Consider the following 21576-nt stretch of genomic DNA (forward strand, 5'->3'; position numbering starts at 1 on the left):
CTGAAGGAGAAAATAAGAGAAAAAGTTGAATGCTTAATGTATTTATGAACCATTTTATGATTAGTTATGAAGCAATCACTACTTTAAATCTGATATCTTCATTGTATTGTATAATGCCAAACAATACTGATAATCGTACTAATACTAATAAAAATGATCTTGAAAATAATAAATAGTGATAATATTTATAACAACAATTCTAATAATAATGAGATGATAAGTCACTTATCATCTCATTATTATTAGAGTCTGTTGTAATAATGATAAAAATGATGATGATGATGATGATAATAATAATAATAGTTTACACACGTCTTAAATTGTCTGTATTGAAAACATGTACTGTATGAATCACACATGGACGCAAATAACTATTCAGCAGTCTTCCCTATTGGAACATTTATTTCAATTACTCGTGATCCTATGTAAAATATATATCTAATGAAAAATATATATCAATAAAAAAATAAATATCATATTAACAAAAATATATAGAACCATACAGCCTTGTTAAAAACGTGAAAGACTTAGTAGGGGTAGCCCTAGTACTGTATAATGAATTGCTTCTTAGGAACATGAATATAAAAATGAAACAAAAGATATATTACATGTTTAGAACATAATAATTCATATTTTCAAATGGCAATACATTTGCCGGTAATTGTGCTACATGACACATCCATTTCTGCTTTGTTGCATTGGTGCCTGGCAAAGATGTCACAAGTTAATGAGCCAGAGGTAAACTATATTATTTTCATTATAGGAAAGATTCAAATTTACTGATTGTATTGTTTTAGCTCTGTGGATTTCCCCCATATGATTACATCATTCTGTGTACTTGATAGCTAGTTTGAACATCAGATGCATTTCAATTAATTGATACAAATCAGATGAATTAAACAATTTATTCATCTAAAACATATATAGATATAAATAGAGAGAGAGAGAGAGAGAAAGGGGATGTTATAATCCCTGCTAACATACTCATTTGAAATTAAACTTTTTTTGGTACTATTTGAAAGACTTGAAATTGGTCGACATTAATAGTACTGATATGCAATAAAAATCAGCTTATTAGATAACAGCTCAGGGAGAAAGCAGTATGTTACCACATTAATTAAAATGGAAGGTGAATCTAAATTACTTGATCAATAAATATATGATATAAGCCCCTTCCTAGATTAAAAATGCAACCCTTATACACACACAGATACAGAAAATTGTATTCAATTATACTTATCTTCAAAAATTTCTATATATTATTAGTTCTGTGTTTGTAACAGAGTATTGCTGATAAGCAGTATTTTTAGACTGATGTGAGTAATCCTTAATTAATATAATAGTATGATTGTTTGTATCAGAGAATTAGCTTGATTACATCAATTCATTCAGTCAATCGGTCAAATGCAAGTAAGCCTTGAATTAATCTAATAGTATGATTGTTTGTAACATGGAATTAGCATGATTACATCAATTCATTCAGTCAATCGGTCGAATGCAAGTAAGCACTTAATTAATCTAATAGTTTGATTGTTTGTAACATAGACTTAGCATGATCACATCAATTCATTCAGTCAATCGGTCAAATATAAGTAAGCACTTAATTAATCTATAGTATGGTTGTTTGTAACATAGAATTAGCATGATTATATCAATTCATTCAGTCAATAGTTAAAATGCAAGTAAGCCTTTAATTAATCTAATAATATGATTGCAAACACTTTGATATTTAGCATATCCAGAAGAGAACCCATCTATCCATAAGTATGTAACTAATTCACTATATTTTTTTTCTTTCGAGTTCCGTTGTCAATTTCATTCTTTGTCTGTAGGTAATTGTTTCATGGTCATCAATAATGGACTGGATTTCGCTCCACACCGTTCTGCAATGAAAAAAAGAATGGACGTGTTAAAGACAAATACATTCGGTAAAAGGGTCTGAAAATCAGACTATTACTGAGGTGATCGCAATAACTTAAGTCGATTTGACAACTAATGGTTGTTATTTTCCTAATAAAAGCCATTTTCAAACCCTTTCATTTTGAGGGAAGCTCTAAATTAGTATTGTCTTTCAAATGGTGTTGGAATTTATACTTTCCATATTTTTGGCCTGCAAAAGGTGTACCAATCACCTAAACAAATTAACATTTCCATTAACAGTCAGCCACAAAATCAACATATGTGCATAGCTTAAAGACACTTTCATTTTGTTCAACAAATTAAAAAAGGCACAGAAAATGACTCGAAATTATGCATTATTAACAATGGTTGGTCATGATTGTTTCAACATCACTTTCAGAATATGCAGACCCAAAAGGAAATGAATTTATGATTACACCTTGAACAAGAGCTTTGATAGCCTTTGAAAGTAAAGTGTATAGTCCATCTTCATTCTCTCGGATGCAACAGATATATGTCAACATCGGTAATGTCTCATGGGAAATAGTAAATATCATAAAGCCAAAAGCACTGAGTGATTCATACACAAGAGCTTGACCAACTTGATTTCAGTTGGTCACAGCATGGTGTATTTTTGTTTTGTGTTTGCCCAACAAAACAATATCAACATGTTGTGCTAAACTCAAATTGGACCGGCCAAACTCTACTGATCAATGGCACTGCGAATGCCGTAAATTGTCAAATACAAAGAATCTTGTACATACCTCTCTCCCACCTACCACATAGGGAGTCCTGAAATTGCGATCTTCATGACGCTGTTGGCAAAACAAACAATATCAAAAGACTTGATAATTTCTTTTTCTTTCAAAACATAATCTATAAAATCATTTAATCAAAAGTATACCGATTAAAAACAGATGAGAATCTAATTGTATCTTGAACAATAAAATTACAACAACATAAAATTCACTAGTCTTTAAGGGATCCGGTATCCTGGAATCAGCTCATGCTGCAATCATAATTTTAAACCTTTAGGTCAGTCAGGAACCCCATGACTTTTACAAGCCGATCGCCTGTCTGAATAGCAAGATATTTATGATTGGAATTACACATTTTGAAAACCGTTTGCCATGATCCCCTCCATGCCTTGAGGATTTTCAAAGCAGAGGGTTGTTTTGGGTTCAATATTTGTGGTTATGTTTTCTCTCAAACATTGCTCCCCTTAAAATATGCAACTTATGGGGGGTGTTTCACAAAGATCCTAAGTCGAACTTAACTCTAAGTTGGACTTGAAATAAAATATATTCAAAAACGAAAAAGTATTTTAGATTTTTTAAAAGAACATGAAATCTCCTTGATAATAGAAAATATGAATAATTTGAATCAACATTTTATACCTTTTTAAATAACTGTGACAAAATATTTTCGAAAGATGCTAACCGCTTTCCATAAGTGTTAAGGCCAACTTAGAGATAAGTTCAACTTAGGATCTTCGTGAAAGACCCCCCCTGGTCCAATTATACCATGAATCATGTATTTCCATATGCTGTCTTATAACTGTTTTTGAGAAAGGTGCATATCTTTTTATTTAGGATCTTTTCTCTCTATTATATGAAACAGGAGTGAACAAATGAGGAACAGACACGTACGAGACTCAAATGAAAAACATTTTCATTTCTCAATAAAGTTCATGAATGAAGTTGTTTAAAGTAGGCAGGTATGGTGTCATTAAAAATGGTAATGAATTTCTCCTAACTTTTGTACACAGCATTTTGTAATATAAGCAATGGATAAAAAGTGCAGGTGTTTGAATACTTCATATTAGTCATCTTTATTTAATTATTGAAAGTCTTTGGTTCCATGATAAATACTATATTGAATAGGGCAATTATTAGTGGGGCATATACAAAGTTAAACACATGGACAAGTAACTGTTTATACCATAGGGTCAGTTCCTCGGAGTCGATCCAGTGCTTGACCAACAGCATATCGGCGTCCTTCAAGTGAATCGTACTCATCAGAACCATTCAAAGATTCGTTTGCGTAGAAGCCTCTATTGTGTCTTCTTGGATCGTCATACGGTCCTTCACTGAAGAGAAAAAAAAACGTATGTATATACTTTTTTATGTATACAAAACGAGAACAATAGCATCACCAAATTGACCAAATGTGCTGAAACAGTACACCAACACTGAGAACTCTGATGGGTCAATAAAGGTCACTTCATCTCAGACTAAACTTACTGATTACAAATCAGTCGATACAGAAGTAAAACTTCCTGACACATGTACTCTCATCTTAATGTGATATATATGGTGATTATGTAGTGTGTTAGATTAGCAAGGCACCTCTAGATACTTGTGAGGCAAGTCCAAGATACGTGTATGTCCCACACTTTACCAAGTTATATTGCATTGTACTATGGAGTTGTCGACATGGAATTGTCAAGATAAAAATACCATTTAATTTGATGTTTTGTTTGCTTTAACCTCTCTAGAGGAGCTATCACCTTGCTATACTCGTCAGATATACTGAAATCATAGATGTAGTGGGTAACGTATGGGAAATAATAGCTTGGAACTTGCTGATTTGTAAGTTTATTGTAATACTCACGCGATCATCCTCTTTGTCATTTGATTTCGTCTGACACCTTGTACGAAAACGCAGCAGACACAGGTTACGAGGACGAGAACCAAACCAAATACTCCGAGAGCAATACCAATGATGGCTCCATTCGACAATCCTTGAGAAACTGGAAAAAAAATTGATCAAATATATGATTATGAAAAACAAGACCAGAGAAAAATATATGTGCACATGTTTGCAAAATCAGCTGTGACTGTGCAAAGAAAAGAGAGTAAGCTCGCATCTATTTTTGTTATACTGTATATATATTCATACATGTTTATACATAGGGAGAGTGATGCCTAGGTCACATTTGTCTGGGCAGCCATGCAGTCTAATATATCTACGGCCAATATCAATTATAGGACCGCAACAGCATTCTCACGGTCACACACAGTGGCAGTCACATATGCTAGGGTAGCTGCACGGTGTATTTTGAATACGTGGAGACAGAAAATCTGCGCCTGCCAGTACGGCCTTTGGAGTGATGATGCACAGTCGCCCAAGGTAGTCCCTGCGGCGGCCGTAGCTTTTTTGACAAATACTAAGGCAGACGCAAGGCGGCCGAAGGGGGACCATATGGCAACCGTTCGGCCAGACTGTTGCTACCGCTTCACCCCTGGAGAATATATAAAGTACAAGGCGACCGTATGCCCGACGCATGGGTTGCCGTGGAATGCTCAACGGCATGTCTAATATCTACGGCAAACCTAGAAATGAAAACAGTTTTAACTCCGCGTTATAATCCCAAGGCGTACGGCCTGTAAAGATAGGGATACGCCCTAGGGTGACCCTGAACCCGACAAGTATCTCTTGATTTCACGTGCATATGGCCACCTCATATTGGCCCTAGAGCAAATGTGACCTAGGCATAAGAGAGAGTCATGAGCAAATAAACACACCAAAAACAGATTAACAAAATCTGTTGGAGTAAAAGTTTGTTATTATAATTATAATCATCAAATGTAAGTTTGAACCAACATTCTTTGAGGATCACCACTGAAAAACACAACTTACCATTCTCGCAAAGGTCTCCTGTGAAACCAGCTAAGCAATTGCAAGGCTCTCCAGAAGTAGTACATGTCCCACCATTCTGGCAATTCGTTTGATCGCACTGAACTGTTAATATCAAAGATATATGAATGATTCAAATTACTTCTGATAACTGACCAACTTATTTTATCATTATTTCATTGAGAAAGTCTAGACAGTAGAAGGACAAGAGCTCTCCATCTACTTTGATATGAAGAAAAAGTGATTATAATGATAATACAGTTTTCTTAATACTACATGTGCTTCTACAGCATGAGTAAGATAAAGTATAAGTATACACTTTTTGACTTTGCTTAATTTATAGAACTGTAAGTATGAAATATTTTGATATAACATGTAGCAGGAGAGTCATTCCTCTTGCTTTTTGGTACCATTTTTGTTGGGCAGCTCTTCACGGTTGACTGCACAGGGGTCAAATCACACAAATTGGACAATGTCAAACTCTATGTGCACCAGCACCATGCCTTTTCTTGCCTTGGTATTTATACAAAACCATCTTTGATTTGATATTGTATGATAACATAACAATCGATTCAAAGGCAAGTCACTCCAAAATATCATAATTTGAAGCCTAAAATGATTTGTCACAAACAAGTTTGAAATACAAACACTATTTGCTGTTTGTTGTAGGATATCTTGAAAGGAAATTAGAGGCGTTGTGCTGGTGGATAAGTCACCGGACTGTAGATCACAAGTTATAGGGTTCAAATCACAGCCCAGCACTAACGTCCTTTAGCAAGATGTTAATCTACATTTGCCACCCTCCATCCAAGTGTTGAAAGGGTACCAGATAGGATGCAAATGTTAATGTAGTTTGCTCAGCATTGTGAGCGTCTGTAAAATGGCGCCTGGCTGGAATGCTCCCCAGGGAGTTGAGAATGTGCATACATTGTTTTAGGGAAAGCCTGAATCCTATGACCGGGTAGTGATATATCTTTAGAGCGGTTAGAGACATCGTCGATGTATTAAGCGCTATCTAAACGCCGATTATTATTATTATTCAAGGAATATCTTATCACTTGGGTGCATCACAGGCTAACTCGAGCCCTTAGTGATAGAGAGTTGATTACTGTTTAATCTTAAATATGATATTGCAAATAATTTAGAACCATCAAATTAAAATCATAAAGTATTCACAGTGCCAAGGCTATAGTATTTTGTAATACAAAAAGTATTTGAAATTTGCTTGCCGATTGTGTCCATAGCCTGTCATTGGCAAAAGTGGCTTTTTAAACATCGCAGACTGCTAAAAGATACTCCTTTCAAGATACCCAGTTAAAAACTTAACAAATATTTGTTTTGACAACTAAAAAGATAATGTTGTTTAATGTGAAATGCAATTTCCTTTTTTAAGGTGTCTTGAAATAAGAATGGCTTGTGAAAAAGTCTGTCATTAATCTTACCATTTGCCGATATAGTCGCTACCAGAGTTTGACCATTAGCTGATAAGTTTTGATCGATGTTGGTAGATAAGTCGGTTAAACTCGCAGCAAGCCCATCTGCTACACTTTGGCTGTCAGCCGCAAGTTCAATTTGCACGTCACCGATTACACTGCCTGAGCTGAATGACCGCACTATGCAACTAGTACCGGCAAGTCTAGAACCTAACTCTGCCCTTACATATTGGCTGAACTGATAAATGAAAAGTAGAAAAAACAAGAATCATATTATGCTTAGACTCATAGTGTACTATATATCAATAGATTTCCTTTAATTTTTTTTTTTAAAAATAAAAGTTCTCAAAATTAAATAAAGAAAGTTTGATTAAGTAGTAAAAACAAAGTTCTGGAATGATTAAAAGGATCAGAAATAAAAACATAATGAGGCCATAGTACTACAGTGTCTCCTCTTCATTCCATTTTTGTTTCTTCTTTAGATCCAGAATGCTAAGAAGTAAACATCATACATAAGCAGAAAGGGCAAAAATCACCGGACTGTTTTTTGTCCAATACAGTACAATACATTCTCAAATTAGAGGGATTTAATTACAACTGGTCATTTATCACTATTTTCGTGTGTACAAAATGGCATTTTTTCACTTGAATTATGCAATTTTCTTTTTCTATAAAACAATGCCTTCCGCACTATGCTTAGTGGCGGAGGCATAAAAGAGGACTACAAAATTATCATCTCTTGTTTTAACGGATCTACATGAACCATTTTTACAGTAGGAACCAACACTTTATCTCAAAGTTCCAGTAGAGTACAGACCTACCTGACACATGTTCACACATCTTAATGTGCTATATATGGTGTATATGTAGTGTGTTGGATTTGCAAGCTGAAGAGGCACCCACTTTAAATATTTACATCTACAAAATTGTCTTCAATTGTCTAGCATTTACTGGTGGAGAAAGATATACTTACAATGAAACAGAATGCAATTTCATATTCAATGAATTTGGCCGATGTCCTATCTGTTAATTCTAATGTATACGTCAGGGCTTGACCATTCAGACTTTGTCCTCTAATCTGCACAGTCACTCGACTAGTGGACAGACTGCTTGAGAGAGCTGGATATACAGAGAAAGAAAAACAAAAATAATGGCATGAAACCAAGATATTTATGGATACTTCAATGTGTTTCCTCCATGCAAAAAACATGAATACATTCGGTTTTGTATTCTCATGAAAAAAGATTTTCATAAGGAGACTACATATGGAAAGTGTACAATATATGCAATACCAGTCTCGTCAGATAAATTATACGGAATGTATCAAGTCATTTTCATTTATGTACACTTGATTATTTATACCCTTAACAGTTTTGTAATTATTTAAGTACTTGATAAATAGTTTTCTCTCAAGTTACATCTAAAAGTATTCAACAAAGTCCCTAATTCTACTAATCCACCTTTTTTTTATGAGTTAGGACAAAAGAATAAATATCAAATCTATAAGGGGTATCAGTATTTCAGTTGGTAACTGTTTATAGGTTTGACCAATTAACATTTGATGAAAAATTTTGCAAACATTTTACAAATGCATGCCTTCTTTCTAGATTAAATGGCCAAATTCCCACTTCATTCTGTCTGGTGTGAGTTATTTTGAATACTACTCATTTTTTTGTTTAATTATTAGTTGTTACACACTTTTGAAATCACATGCCAAAAACTAATAAAAATTCGTGTTTGAATAATGAACTATGTCTTCATTCAATTCTGCATGAAAGTGAATTATCTTGATATTAATTTGTTTGTTTTTGTCTTCCTGTATTTCTAATTTCACAAAGTTGATCATGAAACCCATATTTTTTCTTATGGAAAAAGAAAAACTTGTATTCAGACATACCAGTGCAAGAATTTTCATTCTCTAACATGAATCCAGCATTGCAGACACAAGTGTATGATCCATCCACGTTGACACATCTTCCATTACTACAGAGACTCGAACTAAGCTCACACTCATTAACATCTAGAGCAAAGTGGTAAAATGAAAATGTGAAACAATCTCATGAGTAACTTTACTAATAATGATTATAATGACAATTATAATTATGATAATAATAATAATAATAATAATGCTGATATCGATGATGATTGTCGTTGGCTTATTTCAGTAGTTGAATTCAGTACATGCAATCGCATAGGGCAAAAACCTGAAAGTGATTGGGAAAAGGTTGATAACATTTTACAATTCTTTGAGATCGCATTATTAGATTAAACGAGAAAAAACAAACATCTGAAACATAAGAACGTTTAGACTCTGTCCCTATCGTGAATTACGAGAACCTTTTCAAAAATTGCTGAACTCGTTGCAAAAATATGAGATCATGGTGAACACATGAAGTAGGAATATATTTGCCTCTACCCACAAAAAGAAAGAAATTTTCCCCATTTCCTTCTGTTATATGATGGAAAGAAAATGCTATGATTAAGCTTACCTGTTTCACACATATCCCCAGTAAAGCCAACAACACAGGTGCAAGTGAAAGAGTCAACTCCATCGGTACAACTTCCTCCATTCATACAAGGATTTGGAGAACAATCGTTGATATCTGATGGTTGGATTTTTGATACAAAACAACAATAAATAAATGCATGTAAGTAGATAGATAAATTAATCAAAAATAAATAAATGAATGAATGGGAAAATAACAAATGCATGAATATATGAGTTCATTTTTACAAAATATAAGTAATTATGATACAGCCCCATCTCTAAAGTAGCAGGTGTAATAATGTATATTTTCTGGCTGTTTTTTTTTTAATGTTTCACAACTGGCTATAAACATGTATAATTATGACTAACCTAAACAAATTAAATTCGACTCTATCGTCTTTATTTAGATATACAACACAGACAAAACTTTCAGTAGAAATAGTATTTTCAAGAAACATTGCATAGCCTTGAAATCTCCCGTTCATATATGTCTTAAAATGATCAAAATATGAAAACGAATTATCATCCAATGAGCCATCGATATTCTAGTGAACTCTTATTTCACCTAAATGAAACCAAATAAATCTGTATTTATTCATTTTTATCATTTTAGCATTGTCAGTTAGAAAAATGCTGTCCATATTGGCCTGTTGGCCTAGACAATAAAAGGATTAAGTATTGAATCAAATGAACAGGGTAAAAGTATATCTGTAAAGTGCTTAGAGACATTTGTATTAAGCGCTATATAAAAGCAGAATATTATTATTATTATTATCAAATATTGAGATTATACACAAATAAATTGCTAAGTTATATATACATATAACCAATAAAGGCACACTTAGAGTAAACTATCAATAATGAAAATGAATGCAAAGACTTTGTTGAAATTACAAGAAAATTAAAATAGAATACCCCCAAAACAACACACCAAAAGACAAATAAATAAACAACATCAACATTAAAATCCAACCCACTACTAACTATAACAATGCTATTACAAACTAACATAATTAAAGGGCAGTCCAACCCTTGTAATAACTTCATTTGCGTGAAAGCAGAAAAAACAGATGAACATGATGTCAAAAGTTTTAAAGAAATCGGCCCAAAAATAAGAAAATTATGAATGTTTGAAATATGAATTCACCACATTTTTGCAAATATCAAAAAAGCAATTAGTGGATTGTGACGTAGTGCAGACAACTCCCTCTTTTGTCGTGTACAACATTTATCTTTTTCTTCTAAGTGCCTTGTCCCTTGGGGCGCAACATGATGTATATTATGGACAATATAGGACCGGAGTGTTGGCTCAGTCAGTAGAGCGTCCGACTCACAACCGGGAGGTCGTGGGTTCGAACGCCGGCCGCGTCATACCGAAAGACGATAAAAGATGGGAGTTGTTGCTACCTTGTTTGGCGTTCAACAATAAGGGATAGAGCAACGTCGATCTGGCGCTGCTCAGTGGCTGCCGGGCTCACGATCAATTGGGCAAAAAGAATTTCCGTTTCGGTTTAATAAAATTTGGAGTGGACTATTAGGCTATTATTATTATTATTATTATTATTATTATTACTATTATTAACTATTCTTAAAGAGAAATAGCACCACTGAGTCATATATATTTTTCAAAAATCTAAATTTTAGTAATTTCATGTGCAAATGAAAAATATGGGAGACTTGAACGCCACTACATCACAGAGATATTACTGATTCAGCCAATTTGAAGAGACAATACTAATAGTGATTAAAACTTTAAAAAAACACTTAATTTTCTCATGTTTTATCTGATTTAATTCAAACTTTCACCAGTCTACTATTTTGTTTTGCATGCATTTTTCTAGAGTAGTTTGCTATCAAGGTTTCATTTCCCTTCAAGGGAAAAAAATGAGTGATGTGGAGGGAAAACTGATTTGCTTGCAGTAATATTTCGGGATTCAATCAAATCCCAATGCTTTGTTGTTGATAAGAACATGTGTATCAGCATTTGAATTGAATTATTTAGTATTTCTTTACATGCATGGATAATCTATTTACTTATTTATTACTTAATTTAATTGTGATTATTATTATTTATTTACTGATTTCTTGTTATTTTTATATTATTATTATTATTTACTTAGTACTTACTAATCTCGCACATGGTACCGGTAAAACCAGTAACACAATCACATAGTCCAGAGCTTACGCATGTTCCGCTATTCTGGCAAACAACGGAGCCACAATCAGCTGGAAATAAAGAAGATAAATGATAAATGATTCAGATCCTAAAGCACATTAGAGGATGTCGTAGTCAAGTGGCTACAACACTCAAGAGCGAAGGCATACATAAAACTTTGCGAGGACCTGTAGTCTATTGTCCGAGTACCAAGTCTCCATTCATTTTTTAAAATTAGAAAATGAACATAAACATGGAGAAACATATCCGTATATTTACAGGAACCTACCAGCTAAATTTGTTCAAAGAAGCTTAAAATAAATTCACACCAAGACCATACATGTTCTTTTTAGAAGACATGCAAATATTCAAAGAAATTCACAATTTTTGAAGAAAAAGAAAGTTGTAAAATCACAAGTTTATGCATAATAAAATGAAAATACAATTATATATGTTTAAATGAAGAAAAAAACTGTAGTATAATACATTATTTACCTAATGTAAAAGGTTTATTCGAACTATTTTTTTTATCTGCACAAGCTTATAGCATAGTACAAAGTCGATCAATACAAATCTGTAACGTGGTCCCACATGTAGAAATCCACGTGCTGGATGAGCTAATATGAGACCGGGCACCAATCCTCATGGTTGAGGCCAAATTTACGAAATGAAATGACTCAGGCCTACTTCTCATTCTAAATTAAAAGGAAACTACTGCATTTTCAGATAAATATCGAAGATGATTTACCTGTTGTACAAGTATCTCCGCTGAAGCCAGAAGCACAAGTACATGTAAAGGTGTTAACTCCATCAGTACAACTTCCACTGTTCATACAAGGATTAGGCGAACAATCGTCGATGTCTGATTTGGATGAATAAAAGTTGTTAAAATTATATCCACAAATTAGAATAGGAATATTTCACGGATGGTTGTATTTCAACTTCAAATATGTATGCGTTTTGGTGCATACGTTTTCATTGTTTTTTCTTAGCAGGGAGGGCGTTGTTTCATGAAACCCTCTTAACCAAAATCCAATTTAAAAACGCATGTTTAACTTAATTAATATATGCTAAAGATATTATGTTCCTTTTGCAGCCAACATCAAATTCTGTAGAACTTTGCAGGAATTATAAATATGTAATGTATGTCCTATCTGTGAAATTTAAACGTTAGCAGTGTTCTTATATTCAAATTATGCAAGGAAACCTGTTTACTTGCTAGACTTCACTGTCAGACACTATTGAGTGACTGACTGGCTTTTTTTCTTTCGGTAATGACATACATGTACTTAAAATGAGCTGTAAAAGGTACATGAGCATATGTCTACATCAATAACCCACTTCCTGTAATGGCCAAAATTAAACTGATTGATCTTTGTGTAGCACAAAACGTATGACCATTCGGTACAATGGTCTGAAAATCAGACTATTACTTACTGACTTGGTAGCACTCAAGTCGATTTGACAACTAATATTCATTATTTATTAATTAATATATGCTAAGGATACTATGTTCCTTTTGCAGCCAACATCAAATTCTGTAGAACTTTGCAGGAATTATGAATATGTAACGTATGTCCTATCTGTGAAATTTAAACGTTAGCAGTGTTCTTATATTCAAATTATGCAAGGAAACCTATTTACTTGCTAGACTTCACTGTCAGACACTATTGAGTGACTGACTGGCTCTTTTTATACTTTGGCAATGACATACATGTACTTAAAATTAGTTTTAAAAGGTACATGAGCATTTGTCTACATCAATAACCCACTTCCTGTAATGGCCAAAATTAAACTGATTGATCTTTGTGAAGCACAAAACGTATGACCATTCAGTTCAATGGTCTGAAAAATTTGACTATTACTAACTGACTTGGTAGCACTTAAGTCGATTTGACAACTAATATTCATTATTTTCTCACTTAAAGACATTTTCAAGCCCCATTTTTTAAAGGGAAGTTCTAAGTTAATATTATCTTTCAAATACCGTTGGAATTTAACCTTATCATTTTTTGGGGCCTGCAAATGGGACATAGTACCTTTAATGGGATGTCAGTGAACTTGTATTTACGACGGTTTCCTGAAACGATGCCCTGAGTATCTACAAAGTTTTAGAATCATCATGATAGCCAGAGAGAATTTCTTTAAAATGAAAAATCTTTAACATTGAAAAGCAATTTGTATTATTTCAAAATCTCTCCCTTTCCTCAGACGAAAAACAAAGGCATTAACAACCACCACCACCACCAAAAAAAAAGGTGATATTAATGTGTGAAATAGAGTAATTTATTGACGGAATCACAATTTCCGATCTTCTCTTTAAATGATCATGCACTCCCATTTTGAGGTTGTACGTGGTGCTCCGTGGGTGGCCCATCTTTAAATTCCAGATGAGAAGGAGCAAATTTTAATTGATTTTACTTTATGAAAAAAGAGTTTATTTATGTAGGTATGTAATCTGCTTTGACTTTATAGCTTTACCTGTTTCACACATATTGCCAGTAAAGCCAGCAACACAGGCACAGGTATAGCTGTCCACTCCATCAGTGCATACTCCTCCATTCATACAAAGATTAGGAGTACAATCGTCGATATCTGTGCAAATTGAGTTCCAAAGACATTGAATGGGATGAAAATGACAATAAAAATAATTTCCTCTTTGACAGATTTACCATTTTGGTTCTGCCGATAATAGAAAAATCAAGTAAAAACTGGGATTTTAAACGTGGTTGAATGACAGTTGAGGAATGAATAACTTCTTTCGCAATGGTGAAAATGGACACAGAAATGTCCTGTACATGGTCCGAGTTTCAAGAAACCTTAGTCACAAAATATGAATCGATATGATAAGGAACAGATATGTCTCTCCGATCGTACCTTAAAACAAATCTAAGGAATTGTACAATAAGTCGTCTTGAATGTAAGTGTTATGATTTAAATTGATTGTTGGTAAATGATGTTATCATTAAATATCATGAAACATGTATATAGCGTTAACTTCTTGTGGTGATTGTCATTGTGCAGAAATTATAAGAATGACCTGAATACAGTCAAACCTGTCTATAGATTATATCAAAGTGAAGCACAACAATTAAGTGGCCACTGTAGGCAGGTGTCCTTTCTAGACAGGTTCTTTATATGAACACATCTTTCTATCTAGAGGGAGGCAATGAGGGTAACCAGTAAAGTCGGGTGGCCTTTATAGAGGGGTGGTAGGTGGGCACGGTTGACTTTATGTGTATTATGAACAAGTACGTATCTTTAAAAAAAAAAAAAAAAAAAAAAATCGTTTTCTGGAATGAAAATACTGAGGACAAATCGCAATTTGTGACATACCTGTTTGGCATGTATCTCCTGTATAGCCAGCAGCACAGTTACAAGTGAAGGAGTTCACTTCATCAATGCAAACTCCACCATTCATACAGGGAGTAGTAGAACAATCATCAATATCTGTATGGGTTAAAAAATAGTAATCATATATCAATTAAAATGTGAAGCATAATAAGCCAGTAAACAAAGAATAATATATTCAAAGCCCATACGCATAGTATTGTATACAGCTTGGTTTTTGTAGCAGTTTCACGATGCGTTTGTTCATAAGGACAGGGGCAACTTGAACATTTATCATCAACAATGACATCTATCTTTAAGGAATAGCACAGATTGAAGCAATGCATTGTTAATAGCCTATTAACTGTTTCACAATTTACAAATCTTGCCAGGATTTCATTCCCCTTTAAAACACACAACATAATATGATAGAATAAATTAAAGTTCCTGCATTCTTAGTTTAGTGTTAACAATAACACATTAACATATACAGATTAACCTGTACACCTGTTTAACCTACGAGAAATCATCATTTGTTCAAATGTTTTATATCTTTCATATATTCATAAATATTTACTTCCCTTCTTTAGGGGGGGGGGGGGGTTGGGGTTGGGGTTGGGTACTTACTAGTCTCGCACATAGTGCCAGTAAAACCAGTAACACAACGACATTGTCCATCGCTTATGCATTCTCCGTTATTCTCGCAAACAATGGAGCCACAAACAGCTGCAAAACAAAAGAGAGAAATAAAATATGATATAGATCCTAAAGCACAATTGAGGATTTCATAGTCAATTGGCTACAACACTCAAGGGTGAAAGCATAACACTAATACAAGGACCTGTAGTCTATTGTCCTTTCTCTGTTTAAATTAGAAAATGAACTTACATATCCATATATTTTCAGGAACCCTGATAGCTAACTTTGTTCAAATAAACTTTAAATCAGGAAGATGACACACTAGGCCATACATGTTTGATAAAAAAGGAATTCCGAGAAATTTGCTGATTTTAAAGGAAACTGGAATCTTAAAATCAGGAGTCCGTGAATACATTAATAGTCTTAAATGACAGAACACATATCTATTAACGGAACGTGGAAATGTGCATGCCAATTCACCTGGTATAAAAAGTGATATTTTAGCCACCATCGTAATCTTAGCGACCCATGTTTGAGCTCCATTAATGGATGAAGTCAATAATGTGAACTGCTCCCCGCTCTTGTAAATATTAAGATCATGGTAAAAATGATCCTGGCTTCAATCATCAGGGTCTGGGCTCGGACTACAAAACGCAATGGCTTGGGCCTATTTCTCATATTTATTAAAAAACAACAACTATTCAGATAAAGATTAAAAATGATTTACTTGTTGCGCAGGTATCTCCGTTGAAGCCATCAGCACAGACACAGGTAAAAGTGTTCACTCCATCAGTACAACTTCCACCATTCATACAAGGATTAGGAGAACAATCGTCGATGTCTGATGTGGATGAATGCAAGTTGTGAAAAATATGTCAAGAAATTAGATAAAGGATATTTCTATCTACAAAGTTTTAAAATCATCAAAATGTCAGAAGGATTTTTTTCGAAAATCAAATCTCTAACATTGACAACCAATTTGTATTACCTTTGATTTTCCCTTTTTAACCTGATCAAAAGAAATACTTAAAAGCATTAACAAAGATGTATTGAGCGCCATATAAAAAACCCAGAATATTATTATTATTATTATTGTAAAGTACAACCTCTTTCTCGGAAAAAAGGTAAGCAACAATATTGTTTTAATGAGATCGTTGTTGGAATTTAAATATCGACACTGCTTTTTAAATGAAAGTGCACTCCAACTGTGCCACGTGTCTTCTCGAAATTAAAGAGGAGTGTTGTTTCACTCATTACTGCAATAAAATGTGAAACATCCTCCCATCTTTTGTTTGTACTTTCACAACTTTTGTTCCTGAATGAATAAAAACCTAACAGAATTTTCTTTTACAATCACTAGATGTTACCTTTTTTTAATTTGCTTTGTCTCTTTATTTTTAATTTCCTGATGAAACAAGGAGAGAAAAAAAAATCGTTGAATTTTACTTAACATAACAAATTGTGTGTATGAAGGAATGTAATCTGATTTAAATTTGAAGCTTACCTGTTTCGCACATACTCCCAGTGAAGCCCAGTACGCAGGCACAAGTATAGCTGTTCACCCCATCAGTACAGGCTCCTCCATTCATACATAGATTAGGAGTACAATCATCGATATCTGTGCAAATCGAGTTTCAAAGACAATGAATGGGAAAATTATGACAAGTAAACTAACTGCCATTTTGACCGATTTATCTTTAAATTGGTGGATAACAGGACAATTTAATAAACACTGGTATTTCCAAAGCAAATTAATGGCAGTTCAGAATTGAATTACTTCATTTGCAAAATCATTAATAAATAATCAAACAAAGTAAATGAACTAATTATCTCTTTTAATAATTGTATGTTCAGAAAAAAACGTGCCCATGAAAAGAATTAAAAAAAAACACAACAAATTATTGTCTGACAAACCGTTCCCCTGCCAGAAAAAAACGGTGAGTAAAATAAATGAGCTTTTCTTTGGGGTGAAATGAACGTAAGAAGGAATGCATACACATGTCTTATACATGGTCGGAGTGTCAAGACACCTGAGCCCTAAAATTTGAATAGCTATGATCAGTTAAAAAGACAGTGAAGTGGATAGAAATGATGAGGAATATTTTCTTTTTTGACAGATTTATATATATTTGGGAAATAACAGGAAAATTAGATCATTTTTTTCCTTTCTAATGCAAATTATTGACAGTCAAGGTATTCAATATTTCATTAAAAAAAATATTTAATAAACACGTTTCTTTAAAACAAAATGAAGAAAATGAACCAAATATCTCTTTTGTTGAATCTTTTTCAAAATCGTGGCCTAAGAAAGAAACTATTTGATGGAAAAAACCTGATTGTCTGGCAAACTTGAATTGTCCCTACTAGAAAGAGAGGGTAAGTAAAGCGAGTGATCTTTCATTTGGGGGTAGAATAAATGGTAAAAACAGACGCAGAAATGTCCTATACATTGTCTGAGTTTAAAGATACCTTAGCGCCAAAAGTAGAATCAATATGACCAGGATGAAATATGCCACACTGATCGTACCCTCAAACAAATCTTAATTAACAGTACAATAAGTTGCTGTGAATGTAATTGTACAAATTTGAAATCATAGTTGGAAAATGATGATCATTTAAGATCACAAAACATGTACATAGCATTAACTCTTTGGGGTGATTGCCAATTTAACACGAATACAGGAAAAACAGGTCTATTGATGCCACTCAAAGGGAACACAAAAAATAGACGATGTAGGCAAATATATGTATATATATAAATATATGAACCCATATTTCCATTTGTAGGGAGGCAATACGAGTTACTGGTATAGACAGATGGCCTTTATAGAAGCATGGCTACTTGGGCATGTTTGACTTTACATCTTTGTTTAAAACACCAACTTGAAAATGTTGTATCCATCATGAAACAGGTTAGAATCTTGTCAAAAATCGTGTTCTGGAATGAAAATACTGAGGACAAATCCCAGTTTGTGACATACCTGTTTGGCATGTATCTCCTGTATAGCCAGCAGCACAGTTACACGTGAAGGAGTTCACTTCATCAACGCAAACTCCACTATTCATACAGGGATTTGTAGAACAATCATCAATATCTGTATGGGTTAAAAAATAGTAATCATACATCAGTTAAAATTTGAAGCATAATTAAAGCCAGTAAACAAAGAATAATATTGCTAAATATACTACTCATTGCGGATGTAGTATCGAAAATAATATCGCTAGTGATATTTGTTTGGATGCGGACGATACGCCACCATGACACTCACCGTCCTGCCGGCAAACATCAGTCGATTCCATTCAGCAGACGGGCCGAGCCAGCGGCCCGTTGATTGGTTGAGCACCGTATGCGTCGGCCAATAGGCCTGGTGCATTAGCCGAGCCAGCATCCGAACCAGCAGCCTGGTAATTGGTCGATCACTGTGTGCGTCGACCAATAGGCATTGTGCGTTATTGTTCTAATTATCGATTGTATTATAGACCGCTCCGCCGGCCTCCCGTAAAGTATAAAAGACCCTTGCTTACATTAGTTTTTATCACCTGACGAAGTGTTGCAGATAGCGCACGAAACGTCGTGATCTTTTAGATTCCTTATTGACCACATTGTGAAACAAACGAATATCACTAGCTATATTATTTCCGAAAGAATAATAAATTCAAAGCCCATACGCATAGTATTGGATACAGCTTGTTTTTGTAGCAGTTACACGATGCGTTTGTTCACAAGGACAGGGGCAACTTGAACATTTATAATCAACAATGACATCTATTTTTAAGGAACAACACAGATTTAAGACATACATTGTTAATAGCCTATTAACTGTTTCACAATTTCCAAATCTTGCCAGGGTTTCATTCCCCTTTAAAACACACAACATAATATGATAGAATAAATTAAAGTTCCTGCATTCTTAGTTTAGTATTAACAATAACACATTAACATATACAGATTAACCTGTACACCTGTTTAACCTACGAGAAATCATCATTTGTTCACATGTTTTATATCTTTCATATATTCATAAATATTAACTTCCCATTTTTAGGGGGGGGGGGTTGGGGTTGGGGTTGGGTACTTACTAGTCTCGCACATAGTACCAGTAAAACCAGTAACACAACGACATTGTCCATCGCTTATGCATTCCCCGTTATTCTCGCAAACAGTGGAGCCACAAACAGCTGCAAAACAAAAGAGAGAATAATAAATAATTTACATCCTACAGCACATTAGAGGATTTCATAGTAAATTAGCTACAACATTTAAGGGTGAAGGCATAACACTTTACACGGACCTGTAGTCTATTGTCCGAATGTCAGCTCTCCATTCTCCTTTTAAATTAGAAAATGAACTTAATGCAGAGAAACCTATCCATATTTTTAGGAACCTTAACAGCTAACTTTGTTCAAAGTAACTTTTATATCATGTAGATAACACACTGGGACATACTTGTCTGATGAAAAAGGATTTCCGAGAAATTTGCTGATTTTAAAAGAAACTGAAATCTTAAAATCAGGAGTCCGTGAATAATTGTCTTAAATGACAGAACACTAATATCTTTTAACGAAACATGGAAATGTGCATGACACTTTACCTAGTGTCAAAAGTGATATTTTAGCCACCATCATAATCTTAACGACCCAAGTTTGAGCTCCATTCATAGATAAAGTCAATATATAATGTGAACTGCTCCCCGCTCTTGTAAATATTAAGATCATGGTGAAAAGGAGCCTGGCTTCAATCATCGGGTTCTGGCCTCGGACTACAAAACGAAACGGCTTGGGCCTACTTCTCTTATTTATTAAAAGACCACAACTATTCAGATAAAGACTCAAAATGATTTACTTGTTGCGCAATCATCTCCACTAAAGCCATCAGCACAGACACAGGTAAAAGTGTTAACTCCATCAGTACAACTTCCACCATTCAGGCAAGGATTTGGAGAACAGTCGTCAATGTCTGATTTGGATGAATAAAAGTTGTGAAAATTATGTCCACAAATTAGAATGGGAATATTTCTATCTACAAAGTTTATTAACTCTCTCGATCGTCAGAGGGAATTTTTGAAAATCGAATCTCTAATATTGACAAGCAATTTGTATTACCTTTAAATCTCCCTTTATTACCTGATTAAAAGATATAATTTACAACAGCATCAACAAGGCAAATGATATCAATGTGTCAAATAAAGTAATGGATGGCAAAGTAAAACCCCTTTTCTCTGAAAAAAGGTAACAACAAATGTAAGCAGCATTATTGTTTGAATGAGGTCGTTGTTAAAATTAGATATCTATACTGTTTTTCAATGAAAGTGCACTCCAACTGTGCCATGTGTCTCCTCGAAATTAAAAGGAGTGTTGTTTCACTCATTACTGCAATAAAATGTAAAAATCCCCCCATCTTTTGTCTGTACTTTCACCACTTTTGTCCCTGAATCAATGAAAACCTAATAATTTTCCTTTCCAATTACTAAATGTTTCTTTCTTTTTATCTTGCTTGTTTGTCTCTTTATCTATAACTTCCTGAAGAGCAAGGAGACAAATTTGTATATGTAGTAATGTAATCTGCCTTGAATTTTATCTTACCTGTTTCACACATACTACCACTGAAGCCAGCAACACAGGCACAAGTATAGGCGTTCACTTCATCAGTACAAGATCCTCCATTCTCACAAAGATTGGGAGTACAATCGTCGATATCTGTGCAAATTGAGTTCAAAATTCAGTGAATGGAGAGAAAAAACAAGACAAAAAATGTCTCTTTTCACATATTTAATTTCATTTGGTGGATAACAGGAATATTGTGTAAAGCTAGTATTCTAAATGCAGATTAATGACAGTTCTGGAATGAACTACTTCATTTGTAAATCTAATTATACATAACTCAAATGAAGTAAACAAACTTATTATCTCTTTTAATGTTTGTATATTTTTGAAAAACATGGCCTTTGGAAGAAAATGTTTTGTTGTTGAGTTTTAAGACACCTTCGTGCCAA

General features: G+C 33.9%; 1 protein-coding gene across 1 annotated transcript in view; it reads right to left on the minus strand.

Annotated features, from left to right (window-relative positions):
• Window positions 1-372: 372 nt before the first annotated feature.
• The window catches only part of LOC575161 (fibropellin-1), a 40273-nt gene continuing 19069 nt past the window's right edge, over window positions 373-21576 (minus strand). Inside the window, exons 20-39 of the mRNA XM_030989437.1 lie at window positions 21167-21280; window positions 20427-20540; window positions 19664-19762; window positions 18565-18678; window positions 17088-17201; window positions 16311-16424; window positions 15572-15670; window positions 14951-15064; window positions 14096-14209; window positions 12363-12476; window positions 11587-11685; window positions 9461-9574; window positions 8869-8991; window positions 7945-8090; window positions 6981-7209; window positions 5542-5643; window positions 4513-4651; window positions 3841-3988; window positions 2664-2714; window positions 373-1883 (exon numbers count right to left, since the gene is read on the minus strand). Of these exons, the coding sequence (XP_030845297.1) occupies window positions 1851-1883; window positions 2664-2714; window positions 3841-3988; window positions 4513-4651; window positions 5542-5643; window positions 6981-7209; window positions 7945-8090; window positions 8869-8991; window positions 9461-9574; window positions 11587-11685; window positions 12363-12476; window positions 14096-14209; window positions 14951-15064; window positions 15572-15670; window positions 16311-16424; window positions 17088-17201; window positions 18565-18678; window positions 19664-19762; window positions 20427-20540; window positions 21167-21280 (2294 nt within the window). The 3' untranslated portion in view covers window positions 373-1850. The remainder of the gene's footprint in view (window positions 1884-2663; window positions 2715-3840; window positions 3989-4512; window positions 4652-5541; window positions 5644-6980; window positions 7210-7944; window positions 8091-8868; window positions 8992-9460; window positions 9575-11586; window positions 11686-12362; window positions 12477-14095; window positions 14210-14950; window positions 15065-15571; window positions 15671-16310; window positions 16425-17087; window positions 17202-18564; window positions 18679-19663; window positions 19763-20426; window positions 20541-21166; window positions 21281-21576) is intronic.

This window comes from Strongylocentrotus purpuratus, unplaced genomic scaffold, assembly GCF_000002235.5.
Source record: "Strongylocentrotus purpuratus isolate Spur 01 unplaced genomic scaffold, Spur_5.0 spur5_scaffold_18, whole genome shotgun sequence".
NCBI classification, from domain to species: domain Eukaryota; kingdom Metazoa; phylum Echinodermata; class Echinoidea; order Camarodonta; family Strongylocentrotidae; genus Strongylocentrotus; species Strongylocentrotus purpuratus.